The following is a 14,898-nucleotide window of genomic DNA, read 5'->3' on the forward strand; positions in this document are numbered from 1 at the left end:
GTCAGCGCTGTGAGTCACGAAAGAGGCAAAGTGTAAAGTGCCAACATAAATGCTGTTGGGAAGCAGCTACTATTTAACAGCCATGTCAAATTTTCAGCTGTTTGCAAGTCTGTCGTCCTTCGGGGTGCCTCAATGTCGACATGAATCAGCTCTTTCAGACGCTTTCATTTAAACGTTGATAGATTGTCTTATTTTTCGATGCACAGGGCCTAAATGCTCTTTTTGCACACGCTGGTGATGAGAGGGAACACAGCAGAGTCTTTTTATTTTTTACTTTTAACTAATCTCAACGAGCTAGCAATGCTGCACTATGAAGAGGACCTTAAATCCATTTTTACACCAACATATTAGACATCACACTGATTAAAACATGAAAAAAAAAACAGTAAGTGATGGGTGGTACTGCTGTGGCTAACCCAGAGTTGCACACGCACCAAGAGTGGTAAAAAAAAAAAAAAAAAAAAAAAAAAAACTGGTGGTTTTCTTAAAACAACATATCTTTGTGGGAGTTTGGCTCCATATGCCATCTGTGAGCGTTTGGAGAGCTCAGAGGGTGCAGTGACTTACAGAAGACATCAGAGCCGTGCGGGTCCCTTGCACAAGAGCCCCAAAATATTGATACTTTGGTACCAAACAAGTTAAAATTAAAGCCCATCAGAGGAGGATGCCATTACGCTTGCTTCCCTTTGTGTGGTGATACAGGTGAGGAAGTTTAATGCATGAAACGAGGCACGACGAGACTTCATAACTCCGGAAAAATATTGTTCCTCAGCTAAAACTAACCGAATACCAACACTTATGTTCCAGAGCAGGCAGACGACTCGCACAAAAACAACCTAAAGGTCCAAACGGACCAGAGGAGGTGGGCTTTCCCAATGATTGGAAGAATATAGAAAACAAACCACAACAGAGTTAATTAAAGCGCCGACAAACCACAACATCTTCAGCTCCCACTGTAACATCGACACATTGGTTTTAGGACACAAGCTCATTTGGTAATCGACCACAAATGGATGAACTCAAATAAAAACACAGTAACTTAAAATCACTCTCGCTTGGCCTGCCGTCATTTCACAAACGACCAAACAAAAACTGAAAGGATTAAAACCGTTTGGACGCAGCACCACGACTCATGAAACTGGCCGGGGTTTCTGACATCAAACACCAACAGAAGAAGCAGGCTGAGAGTCTTCCTGACAACACATCTTATTCAAGAACGACGACAACACAAAACACTCACGTACGCAAAGCTGACTGACATTCTCTCGATGGCCATCGGTCCCACACAAGTGACTGTGGAGTTTACAATTACTATAGTTACGTCGCGGCTCCTTAAATCAATTAATACTCCAGAGCGAGCCTGTATTTTTAGGAGTGACCCACAGGAAGAAAAGACAGCTAATAGAAACTGGGTCTATTCTGTATCTCACTCCCACTGCGTGTCCTCATTAGTTGTACAGCTTTTTTATTTTGGGGGACGGTGGCTTCTCTTTTGATCCAGTTATGCAACACAGCGGGCATGTGCTTGTAATATGAGAGTGTGTTATGTTCTCGGGGAGAGTCGAGGCAGTGAATACAAACACCCCCCTCTCCGATATTGAAGTGCAGTGCAGAAGGCGCATGTAGAATCCAGATGAACACTGGTGCGAGTTTAATGAGTGCAACATTTCCTTCATACCCCTCCTCCCATTTCCTACATGGAAAGACTTAAGTGTAATTACCCTGGTCGAGGGTTGGGCAAGGCAGTGGCCCTCACTTCAACTCCTGAAGGAGAGTTAAAGACCTGGTGATGCTCCAGGAAGCTGCTGGGAATCCTGCTGCAGCCCGTGTGCTCTGCTGTGGCTTCCTAAAGCGTTCGGAGCTGGCCTTCGATCAGAGGCCCATGAATGCCCGGGCCCCTGCCCCTGAGAAAACTCCCCAGGCACTTTGCCTGGCATAAACTAACACTCATCCTCCATTTCCTCCCCTGACTGACTGGTCCTTGTACAGCTCACTGGGGGTTCCTCTTGCTCCAAACTCAAATGAGCAACTTGTCACACACAGCTTTAGGATGCCAGCAGGTTGGCTGGAGACGGATCTCAGGTCACCGGAGGGGATTCAGGAAGTCAATCATTTACCAGCAGTTGGGCTCGTTGGTGCAGAGTGGTTAAGGACTGTACACAGATAAGTGTCCTTCACTGGGTAACAAAAGGGGGCACAGAGCTGAAAGCAGGATTTGCTACAGAAAACAAAGGTTCCCTTCAACTGACCACATCATTATTCAAGATTCTGCATGAACGATCTGGCATGCGAGACGACACAAACTCCCAGTTATGGCGATTTATATCTGCATTCAGAGACAGGAGGAAAACTCATATTGCACTGCTGTCAGCTTTTATCTCAGCCCGTGTTTGTCTACAGCTTAACCTGATCCCGATTCTTAGAACCCGCTCCACATCAATTCCATGGTCCTTGGTGCATTATTGGACATCTGAGGCCTGGGTTGTGTTTTATTGAAAGAGAAAGTGGAATGGAGGGAGAGCATGCTACAACTTATGCCCCTCGCATTCCTGTCATAGTCCAACCTGAGAACTCAGCCAAGATATAAATCGCTCACAATATCCTCTCCACTGACATTACAGTGTTACGGCAACATGCTTGGATGAACACACAAAGAGAGTCTGAGACCAAAGAGATGAGAATGTACACAGCACAGCCAGAGCAGTGGAGCCATTTTGTTGAATAAACTCAAAGAAGCTGAGCAGCACATGAAGTCTGCTTCAGTCAGCGTGAAATAATGACCTGAGGTTGGTGACTCAGGTAAGACAGCGGCGCACAAATGCACCACCAACGCAAAGAGGCGAGCTCACAGCTCACCCGTGGGGTCAAACCACGAGCCGACACACACCTGCGTGACCACACCTCTGTGCCCCCCCCACACACACCCATAAACCCTGGTTACATAAGAACCGTAAGTGAATGAGCCCTGCTGCTTAGGTTGCCACACGGCGCTGTTTCAGCCGGTCTAAGTGTTTGTGGGCTTTAAACCGCGAGATAACAAGAGCCAATCAGCAAACCAGATGGGCTCCAGGTGGAGGTGGAAGTTTACTGCACAAGTTAGGGTGAGGCTCTTCATGTCTGACACAGTACATGCTCACATTTCAAGCCTAATAAAATAAGTGTTTGCTTAACAGTCTGTGCTGCCTCTCCGTGAAGGTTAATTATAACTCTTATGAAGGCTCAGACAGACACGGGACGAGCACTTGTATTTTTCGCACGGCACGACAGAAGGAAGCCTACAGGTTAGTGTATTAAACTTCCCCGGTACAGCAACACTTAAACTTGTTTCTACAGGGTAACTCACGCAGTCTGTCCCAGCTTTAGCGGGTCACAGCCTCCCTCCTCGCCCTCACCTCAGATAAATGAAACGGTGGCTTTTATTTCTCTGTCGCAGCCGGTAGTTTCTTCATCCAGCCATTAGGGAGTTCATGCGGCTCTGCTGCTGCTGTTGTAGCCGAGCCCATCCCCCATCCACTCTGGCTGGTAGACGGACAAGTTTGTCGCTTTCCACCTTCACTCTGAGCGCGTTTAAAACTTTCTCTAAGTTGTAATGGAAGCGGGGCTTGCGCTTTCCGCTTAGTCTCCTCTTTCCACCGGAGCCTGGGTTTCTGTCTACCAGCGGCGGCTTGGAGTTTGAACAGGGAAGGACAACAGCGCTTGGTTTGCCCGCCTTGCAGTTGGCTTAACTCTTCAGGCTGCTAACACAAGACCCGCCCCTGAACCTGAATACTTCTCCCAGCCAACCTATCCGGAGCGCTGCCCCCGCTGTCTGCAGCCTGAGCTGCTCAGGCCGCCCCCGCCGAACCAGGTAGACATGGCTGCACCATTAAAGGGCCACTCCAGCCCTTCACTGCTGCGCTTACATGAAGCTGTGAGACTTCTGAGAGTTAAAGAGCTGAAGCCGAGGTTTCATATCTTTCACTACCTGGAGTGAACCCCCGGCAACACCAGCTCCTACATTTCCCACAATCCAATCTGTCAGTATAGCTTTGGATGCGTCTCACCTGGCTGCTGAATGCTCGTGTATTTGAGAAAAAAGAAAAAGCATTTAGAGACAGCGAGAAGACTACCTTAAAGCTCTTGCCGACCCCAGTTAAAACAGATAAATAGTCTGCACTCTTAAAAAAAGAAGCAACACCTACCAATAAGTTAAGTTGGCTTAGCTCAGCACAAAAACTGGAACCAAGGTAGCCTGGCAACATGTGGTTTAACAGGAACTTAAGGTGTCAGAGTGCTTCCTGTGTGTTTTCTATCAGTGTTTGGTTACCTAGCAACTAGACACAGACTGCATCTCCTCTGTCCTCTTGAAAGTGTTCACATCCAAATAATTTGAAGCATTTTTCAGCTCCTAAAATGCGCTTGGAGGAGAAGAGAGGGGAGGCTTGCCAGAGGAGCTGCAAGCGAGGCGCAGCCTTTGTTTTAGGGGGTGGGACACATTATTCCTTCAGTTTAAGCTGAATTGAAAGCAGAAATGCACTTTGTCACAAAACAGATTTAATTCTCATCTGACAGACGTAATTAAATACAGTTTCCTGCTGCATCGCAACAATCGTCCGACGATGCAGCAGAAGTTCTCACAGTGTGCTCCGTCAAAGTCTAAAACTGCCAGTAAAAATGGTTGTTTGGGAGTCAGCTAACAGATTAAAGCTGCTAACAGCCATGTCGTTTTTTTTAGCTGCTTTTCTGTCAGGCTTAACTGATGGTGGCTCTGTTGCTCATTTTAAAGCCCACTTTTTAAGGACTGTGTTTTTTCAAATTTAAGGAGGGACCATTTCTTATCTGAGATGGATGCGAGTATGAAGGTCCGATCCCTCCAAGGAAGTATCCTCGACTTTGAGAAGCACATGTAGTCCTATAAAAGTATGTATTAAGTGCTCTTGGTTTGTTTTAAGAGACATATTGTAGCCAAAGATTTGCTTTTTCCGCAGCTAAAGTGGCAGCTGTTACAGCCACAAAGTAGCTCAGTGATACATCCTCTGATTAACGTCCCAATAAAACAATCAAAGTGGTTGTTTCACACATACTGACTCTTTCTGTCTCCCCCACCCACCCGTAACCCTGAGCTGGATAAAGCTGGTATACAACATGGATGGTGCCCTGGTTTCACACATTAATCACACATAAATTCATACATGAGAGTCGGGGCTCACCTTCAGGCCTGTATTGAGCTATGATGGTGACCGTCTGTCCAGCCCTCTTCAGAGCTGCAGCCGCCTGCTCGTGTGTAGCGTTCCTAAGGTTCACCCCATTCACCTGCAGGAAAGCAGAGGTTTTGTGTGAAATAAACATTGGTTCACTTGTATGGAGCAAAGCCTAAACCAACCTGACAAATAGTTTTTATTCCAGCATGAAGAGCTTAGATCTGCCCTCATAATCAGTACAGCGAACATTAACTAAAACATGGTGATGAATCAGAGTTGTTTTTCTGATAGGCATCCTTAGATTGAATAACTAATATAATTAATGTGTGGTAATGTACAGTTGGGCTATCAGTAGCATTAAAATACAACAGATTTTGGGCAGAGCTTTACTCCCTCAGAGTGGTGATGATTTAATGTCTCGTTCAAGGACATTTCAGCGTGGGCAGGTGTTTGCTGGCTTTCTCAACACTGGGCCACTTTTCTTTCATCACCATTATTCTGACTGCAGGAGTTGGCTGACTGCTCCAACTTGTTACAGCTGTGTATATGGTAAAACAGGAAGCTTCGAGTAAGAGACACTCACCGAGAGAATCCGGTCGCCCCTCCTCAGCTCGCCGCTAAGGTCAGCCGGTCCTCCAGCCAAGATGAAGGAGACGAAAATCCCCTCTCCATCCTCCCCGCCAACGATGTTGAAGCCCAGACCTGTGGAGCCCTTGTGCAGCACCACCTTCCTCGGCTCCCTGCCAAACAAGAGTGACAGCGTCAGGGTGAAGGGCAGAGCACGGTGTGTACAGGAGACACCACGGGGGCCAGATATGACCACAGCTGCGGTAGAAATAGCATATGCAGATGGGTGTGCAGAGGCGTTTTCGGACAACAGCCATCATCTTTGCACTCTGTACACCAAAAATGTCAAGTGTGTCCAATTCAGGAAAGCTGCAAGCAGCGGATCCTTTTATTGTGGATCCACTGTGTTCGTGTTTGAAATGTAGCATTTGAAATAGAAAACGACTTCGGTGGAGGACACCACAAATGAACAGAAAACAATGACTCATCATTAAGCAACATGCAGTAATTATAATGCTGTGGCAGGGCCATGAAAAAGCTCGGGTGCCCAGGTCAACACTTCAGTTCGTGGGAGTAGATCTGGTTGTACAATCACCAAAAAGCATTAGGTTAAGTTTTCCCCCCATAACACCATAAGCAAGACTAGTGTGTCATTTGAATCTATATAAATCTACAATGAGAAAAAGAAAGGGCCACCGACAGACCTAAATACATAAATCAATGCATATTTCAAAGCTTTTTAAATATAACTTTTCCCAAAAATGAACAGCCATGGCCTCACTAAACAGCTGCCGAACGCTGAAAATCTAAATAACTGATGCCCCCAGTCCAGAAGAAGGCTGTAAAAGATAACGGAGTGTCTTCAGGAAGTGGATTTACTCAGAGTGTGACGTAAGTGAGTAACAAAAGAGATGGCGATGATCAAGAAGAATGGAGAAAGCTTTTCAAAAGAACTGCTCGTAGTGTTGCAAGAAATGCTATTTAAAACCACTACATGACTGCAAAAAACCCCACATCTCCAGCAGTTAAGTGGGGGGGTGGATTGATCGTGATCGTCACAGGCAGCATGCCACCGATAGAAGGAAATACTGTTTCAAATAGAATTCCAGCACATATCAAAACATCTATTGAAAAAAAGATGATTTCTACAACTGGAAAAAGGTCTTAAACACACATCAAAATCCAGAACAGACTAACTGAAGAGGTGCAAGCTGGAGGTTTCTCTTTGCCTTCACCGCTCCCTGAACAGTAAAAGACAAGCAACGCTCAAAGCTGGGAGATGTTTGGTTGAGGAAAACTCAAAAAAGTAAATTTGCTTAAATATGGAACATCTTCAGCTTCCTTCATTTGGAAGATGAGGTCATCCATGACTATTAACAGCAATAGAACATCTGAGCAGGGTTTGCTGCTGTAAAGATAACTGATAACAACGTTCACTCACAGTGACACCAGGTCAAAACGCACATTCTTCCCCAGCACCATCTGCTGTTTTGGAAGTGTACACTTTTACACACATAAACATCCACTCATATTAATGCAAAATAGACCTCCCCCTGAAACTCCGCTTTAGCCACAATGACTCATTCTCCATCCTCCAGCAGGCAGTTCAGACTACCGCAGCTTCAAGATGCTACAGAGGCCAAACCGCTACTACAGTGCAGCAGAGACGCTCTGAGAATTCACTTCACACACACACACACGCGTTCTAGGAAGTTAAACACACAAACAGGCACATGCACTTCTTATGGACAGCAACACAAAAACACACGATTTCCACTCTGTATGGCTCCCATTAGTGCTCTCCTCTTGCAGTACTCAGTCGGTCTGCAGGAAAAATTCCTGCTCATTCCCCAACGGCTGCGCTCAAACTTGCTGTTGAGACAGTTTTCCTGATGACGGCGGCTGGGGAAACATTCCAGACTTTCAAAATCACCATATATACCCGCGACCGACTGGAAAAGGCTTTAAAGAGCGGAATACTGGAAACAGTAAAATGGTATCGAAAGCAAGAAAATAAATTCCCTGGGTTTAATAGAGAGGACGAGTCTTTAAATAAAATGGCTCATCAGGAATAATGAGAAAGCTGGTCTGCAGGGTTCCCTACTAGTGGTTCTACCAGGAAGATTCAGGACAGAGGAAACACAACCGTACTGACGACTATTTGCTCAGTGATGGTCTTATATCTTTCCACAGGCATTTAGAATATTCTAATACAACAGATAAAAATGAAAAAAAAATAGGAAGCGCACATTGCCATGAAATACGCTAAAACTGACTTGCCTTCATTCAAGTTGAGTTCAAATTAACCTCGGTTTCCATCTCGAGCGTTTCATGTCAGCTTGACAAGGCACAAAGGTATCTCCATGGTTACCTCAGGATCCAGATCCGACGCTTGCTTCTGAAAGAGCACCTCCTCGCTGTGTGCTCAGGCAGGTTCCTCACCAGCGACATGGAAGATGAGACGTTAACTGTAAACATGTTGCCGATGGCACATCGCTCAGCTCGCTGCTCGGCCGCTCTTTTCTATCCGGCCCTCCACGGAGAGGTGGGCAACACTTTTGGAAGCTCCTGTTTTCAGGGCCCCGCGCTCTCTATCTCATCCTCGTGTGCTGTGATGGAAAACAGCTCCTCTTTTGGACTGTGACAATCGCTTTCTCCCTATCACCAGCAACGCAACATATTTAACCCCAGCGCTCCCATGCAAAAAAATCTCCCTCTGTTCAACAGGAAAAAGCTAAAATCATCCCTTCGTCACATCTGGAATGATCACGGCTCGGGTATCTGGGGCTGGAGGTTATCCAGATTTGATCTCCTTTCAAGCCGCGCTGTCCCCCTGCCTCTGCTCTCAGGCTGTGGTGGGCTCAGTCCTCTCCAGTACAGCACGGCAGCATTCCTGTCTGTCAGCCTGGCTCTCTGGAGACTAGGCAGATAGATTCCCAGAAGGTCCTTGATAATTTGCAGAAGTGTAAACAGACAGAGGAACTCGTGGACTGCCTTTCATAACTACTAGGCCTTTGATTTGTCGACCTCATAATCAATGACCTGGCTGCACACTGGATAGCAGCCACATTTCCTAACAGGAAGATAATATATAGACAACTGTGGAATATTTGAACAGATAAGATCTTAAAGCTGGGGCTCTAAATGAGTAGTACGCATTTGTGTGAGCTGCGTTTGTCCATAAGATGTGAATCGCCAGGCTTTTTCACGGAAAATGGCAGTGAATTCCTACAATTTTAAATTCATGGATCAAGTCCTCGCTCTATATCACAAGACCTGCTTCCCCTCCCTTCCCCACTTTGCCTTTTCATCCATGCCAGGAATGTAAACAGTTATAGAGCAGCAGCAGAAAGCCCTTTCGCTCTGCTCAGGCGTCTCTATAATTCAGAGCCCACCTCCCCTCTTCTCTCTGTATTTCCCCTCTGTGCTTCAGCGTGTTGGCCGCGGCCGCCGCAGCTCAATCTGAAAGCTGTGAAAGGATATCTGGGGCTGCTGGGTTCAGCGGGTCACGCCGCTCTGGACGCAGCACAGTAATTGGCTCTGCTTGGCTGATTAATGGTGGACACTGCAGATGGACGCCATTTTACACATACAGACACTACCTCTTGATGCACTTTATCTTTCCCCGTCTCCAAAGAGATGACAACAGCTTACATATAGAGAGCCATGTAGCACGTTCTGTCTTCCTTTTCGCCGACTTAATTTCAGCCATAGATTTTCTGTGGCTGCTCCTTTCTTCTAATTTGACAGGCACATATTTATTCCCTGCTCAAGTGATGGCTTAAACTTTGTTCCGCTCTCTGTGACTCCAAATGAAATCAGAGTGAAGAAGAGTGAAGAATGATTAACACCTATGATGTGTGCTCAGCTGCGTCTGCTGTGGCTAGTTTCACTTTAAACCTCCCTTTGTGTGCTTGCAGCCTTTAAAGATGCCAACCAAAGGTCAGAGCGTCACTAACGACTGAATTCTTGCACTGGCCAGTCAAAGATAATGTGTTTGTGTGGGTGCGAGAGTGGCAAAAGTTACTGATTAGCTTACCTGCTGCTTAAGTACCGAGGCTTCTGTGCTCACTGAAGATAGGTCTAAACAAAGCACCCAGACTAGAAGGACACTGTTGTACAGTATTGTGCAAAGAGGTTAGCACTAAAAGCGAAGCAAATGTACGTTTTCCTTGCAAATGAACTTGAATCAAATTACAGTCAACAAAAAAAAAAGCTAAATCAAATTTGCTGCGAGCACAGTGGCACTCGTCCTGAACAAAACTACAGTCATGTGAAAAGAAAGTAGATTCCCTTTCCATTGAAAGGTTTTATTTATCAGAGGACGATCAGAAATCATCTGGTCCTTAGCAATTCTTGACCTTTTATAAATACAACCTCAGATGAACAACAATAAATGACATATTAAACTGTATTTGTTAGCATTTGTTTTCTGTTTGACGTTATCAGCCTCTCATTGCTGTGGGGGAATTTTGGCCGACTGCTCTTTACAGCGTTGCTTCAGTTCATTGATGTGTGCAGACATTGGTTTATGCGCAGCTCTCTTAACGTCCCACCACAGTATTTCAATCAGGCTGAGGTCTGGACTTGATCTGAACACCCTGATTCTTTACTTTTTCAGTCATTCTGTTGTAGGTTTGCTGCTGTGTTTGGGATCTTTGTCCTGTTGATGACCCAGTTTCAGCCCAGCTTTAGCTGTCAGACAGATGGCGTCACATCTGACTCTAGAATACTTTGGTGTACAGAGGAGTTCATGGTGACAACAAGGTGTCCAGGTCCTGTGGCTGCAGAACAAGCCCAAATCACCAGCCCACCACCTCCGTGTTTGACAGTTGGTATGAGGTGTTTGTGCTGATATGCTGTGTTTGGTTTTCTCCAAACGTGCTGCTGAGCATTAGGACCAAACATCTCCACTTTGGTCTCATCTGTCTGAAGTACATTGGTCCAGAAGTCTTGGGGTTTGTTCAGATGTAACTTGACAAACCTAAGCTGTGCAGCCATCTTTATAGAGAGAGGCTTTCCTCTTCCAAACTCTTCCAAACAAGCCATGCTTGTTCAGTATTTTTCTAATTGAACTGTCATGAACTTTAACATTTAGCATGCTAACTGAGGCCTGCAGTCCGAGATGTAGTTTTTCAAAACATTTTTGGAGTTTCTCTGAGCATTGCACTCGTGGGAAGATTGGCAACTGTCCTGAATGTTTTCCACTTGTGAATAATCTTTCTCTCTGTATAATGATGGGGTCCAAATTGTTTAGGAATGGCCTTGTACAACCCTTCCCAGACTGATGGGCAGCAACAATTGCTTCTGTAAGATCATAGCTGATGTCTTTCCTCCTTGGCATTGTGTTAACACACACCTGAAAGCTTCAAACCAGCAAACTGCTCTTACAGAATAGGTCACACTTGATGATGATTTGTCAAATTCCTGGCTAATTCCTATGACAGCAGAAAGGGTGAGATTGTTTTGACCTAATCTTAAGACCTGGTAAGGACCAGGTGGATTTTTTAAATCAAATCTCGTCTTTCTGCGTAAAACCTTAGAGAGTTGAAAGACGGTATACTTTCTTTTTTCACACGACCGTGCATGACTGGTTGAACTCGTTTCAGTATAATAGGAAAACAGTCTTTTTTTTCGTCTTTTGCAGAGACCCCTCGTTCTTCTTGGCTGCCTTTTTGTGTCATTGTCATGTCTCAGATTGAACTGGACACAGACCATCAGCCTGTCCCTGATGGTACTGCAGGATGGATACCAATCTAAGCATCCGAAGTGCGCAAAACATTTGCTCCGAACTGTATACAGAATCCACAGCACGGTCTGATAATGCGAGCAGACTGGAGCAGCTTGCTTAGGGATTGCTCACACTGGTGTATGTTTACAGCAAACATGCACAGTTAACACAGGTTTGATTCCTTATCAAGTCCATTGTGGACGAATACAAGACGGGGGGGGGTGATATCAGATGGAGGGGGTGTCAGGGGACGTGTCTCTGATGACACCACTGAGGGGGATGTGCAGTTGGGCAGAAGGCTGATACAAGCACTGACTCATTCCTCATAACCAGCCGGCTCTACTTCTATGGAAGCCTGTGCTTACTATAGCATCGATCTAAAATAACCTTCCTACTTGGGAGGCTGGTTGGTCTGCAATCTGCCTGTTAGTCTGATGGAGCTGGATGCTCATGTGCTGTGACTGGGATCAAGTTGGTTGTCAGCCATGATGTCCTCTGAGACATCGCCGCTCTTTTCTGATCGCACAGTCGGACTGACGCACCACCCCACTGGGTGCAAACACGGGACCGTTGCACGGTCACGATATGCGGGGCGGCTCACGAGCAGTTTGGTGTGCACGCGGCAGGTATGTCTCAGTGTCACCGCTGCACGCAAAGCGCGCATCTCTGTGCGTTCGTGTGTCGGCGCGCGATGAGCAAACGTCTCGGTCTACAGTATACATGTGTGATTGGTGCTGGCAGCCTGGGTGATGAGAGGGGTAAGACCTGAGTGCGTGGCCTGATTTTGCCTGCGTGCAGACAAATCATGACAGCTGCAGGATTGTCTGCTGGTCTGCACCAGATCAGGCTCCTACTTCCCGTTGCATTTATGGTAACAGCGAGGCTCTGTGTTTATATTTACATCGATCAGCAGGCAAAACATTCCAACACTGCAAAGCAGAATCTTTGTGTAGGGTGGCTCCAGTCAGCCTTGTTATTCTCCTTTTCTCTCATTCCTTTTAAATGACACAATCTGCCTTAAGACAACGGTCTATCTTATTTTACACGCATAGCAAAACACGTATTGGCATCAGTGCACGGCATGTATGCGTTACACTATATCGACCACATTCACCAGCAGCAGTGGCTCACACACAAAAACATTCAGGCATTCGTCCATGTGGTGATGCGCAACGAACAAGACTGGAACGAAAAAAAAAAAGAAAAAGCATGGGGCATTTTGTACATTTAGGGATGCCAAACAGAAAAAAAAACAAAAAACACAAAACAAAAAACACAAAAGCCACTGCCGTAGACATGATTTATACCATTTTCTTCAGCAGTAACCAGTAGTGGGAGCAGCTAGGGCTGAGATGTGTGCTTGGTTTTAACAATGCCTCCTGACAGATGGAACTGAGCAGCTTGTGAAGCCCTTTCGGCTGCACTCCTGTGGTGGTGTTTGTGAGGAGCAGGTACGGCTCCATTTTAAACTGCACCGAACAGGGATCTGCTGCTTGCGATTCACGGACGTGAGCAGATCGGTAGAAACTGTCTAAAACTGATAATTAGAGCTAAAAAGGGCTTTTTTTCTTTTTCAGTGGGCAGAAGGATTATTCCAATCTTTAAAGGAAAAAAAAAGGATGCTACCGCAGGTTTTCTGAAATGAGCTCAGAGTAACAATTATATGGAAAGGTTCAGCACACCCACTGAGACTGTTAAGTCAGAGCTGCTGAGATTTCCAAAGTGTTTGTTTAGGTTTGTTTAGGAGCTCTCACTGGTTTGACCAACACACGCAGTCCAGTGACCTCAGTGCAGATCTGAGAAAGTGGACAGATGATTTACACATTACAAAAATGTGCCCTGGGGCCATTTTTAAACAACTGCAGATTTTGAGATTATTAGTTCAAACAACTGTCTACAAGTGCAAGTTATTGAGAGATGTGGCTGGAAGAGGACCCAACTGTCACCTTTACCCAAGAGGAAACAGGGTTTGGATGGTATGGAGTCACCCAGGAACTACTAAAGGAAAGATTTACCATGAATTGGGATATTATGTTGATATATTATTAGATATGTTATATTACCAGTAGCTCCTTTCTTGGCTGCTGCCTAAAAAAAGAGCACCTGCTCCAAAAACACCTTCGAGCTCGACGATAGTTTCCACAGATTTGGACACTGCTGTATTTACAATAGAGGCTTTTATTGAATTCCGAACAGGTGAGATTTCAATTTCTCACTGATATGTGCAGCATCACAACAGAGACGACGAGTTTGGTCTTTTTTTTATTTTTCCTCCCAAAGCTGACTTTTCAGAATGAAATGAATCACAAATGCTCTGCAGAGCGGTTCTCACGCATGCACGGGAGTCCTGAAATGCTCCTGAGACGTTCTGGAGTTTCATGGTGGCACTTACAAGTGCAAATGTCTGCATTACAGCCTCCAGACTTTCCACCAAAGCCCTCCAGAACCTGGGGACAACATGCAAACGTGGAAGCAAATATTGCGGGGCATTTACTGCCTTCGTGCAGGCGAGTGCGCGTGTTAGCCGGTGAGAGCTGCTCCCTCATCATTCATACGTACAAACGCACGAGGAAGTGCTGAACACAACGGGGACCCTCGTCTGCGATTCTCAACGCGTTGTAAAGGAAACGCAGCAATTTCCACAGTCTAATTTCTGCATCACATCCCGCCTCCTGCATGCCGCGGACAAAGGGCCTCGCATGTCCGGCCGTGAGAGCACATCTCCAACAGAAGGCCTCCAGCTGAGAGAGAGTTACTGTGAAGACAAAAGTCTGGACCAAACTGTCCGCACTTTCTCCAGAGAATGTCCGGTGTACACGTGTGAAAGCGGCTCAGGGAAGTTTTATTGTCATGGCAACGACGGCACATACAGATGGAATGGCCTGTAGGTCCTTTGCTTTTTACTATGTTTTTGTTTGGATTTCCCATTTTGGGAATTCGTTTTGTTTTAGTGACTCGAGGGACTAAGTCTTTTACTTCACGACGCGATTTTCTGTCATGTAATGACAAATAAAACAAATGTTAAATCTCGAGTCGCGTTTTGTGGAGGAAAGACTGAGCTGTTAGATCACAATGTCCGGAGGTGTGTTTGGAGGAATAAAGGTGAAGCTTTCAGCACTCATATCAAGTTAAGCATGGCGGCGCTACCATCAGATTTTGGCGTGGAATTTTAGATTGCATGAAGCAGAAAGAGCAGGACTACTTTGAATTCTTCAACGTGACATCAATGCGTCGGGCAGACAGTTAAAAGTTGGACACAAGGGGATGTTCCACCATGACAATGACCACAGACACACATCAACTGGTTGTGGCATGGGTAAAGCAGACAAACATCACAAACATTAAGCTTTTGGAATGGTATTGATCTCATTTTCAGTAAAAAAAAAAAATAAGTGGATTAAGGTCAAAAGGATTCAATTT

The 14,898-nt window shown here is 45.7% G+C and overlaps 1 protein-coding gene across 10 annotated transcripts in view; it reads right to left on the reverse strand.

Annotated features, from left to right (window-relative positions):
- The window catches only part of dlg3 (discs, large homolog 3 (Drosophila)), an 88,683-nt gene that overhangs the window by 11,985 nt on the left and 61,800 nt on the right, over positions 1–14,898 (reverse strand). For all 10 annotated transcript variants that reach the window (XM_075481638.1, XM_075481640.1, XM_075481636.1 and 7 more), the window contains 2 exons: positions 5,764–5,920; positions 5,190–5,292 (listed from right to left, as the gene is read on the reverse strand). In XM_075481638.1, the coding sequence (XP_075337753.1) occupies positions 5,190–5,292; positions 5,764–5,920 (260 nt within the window). The remainder of the gene's footprint in view (positions 1–5,189; positions 5,293–5,763; positions 5,921–14,898) is intronic.

This window comes from Odontesthes bonariensis, chromosome 13 (assembly GCF_027942865.1).
Source record: "Odontesthes bonariensis isolate fOdoBon6 chromosome 13, fOdoBon6.hap1, whole genome shotgun sequence".
In the NCBI taxonomy this organism is placed as follows: Eukaryota; Metazoa; Chordata; class Actinopteri; order Atheriniformes; family Atherinopsidae; genus Odontesthes; species Odontesthes bonariensis.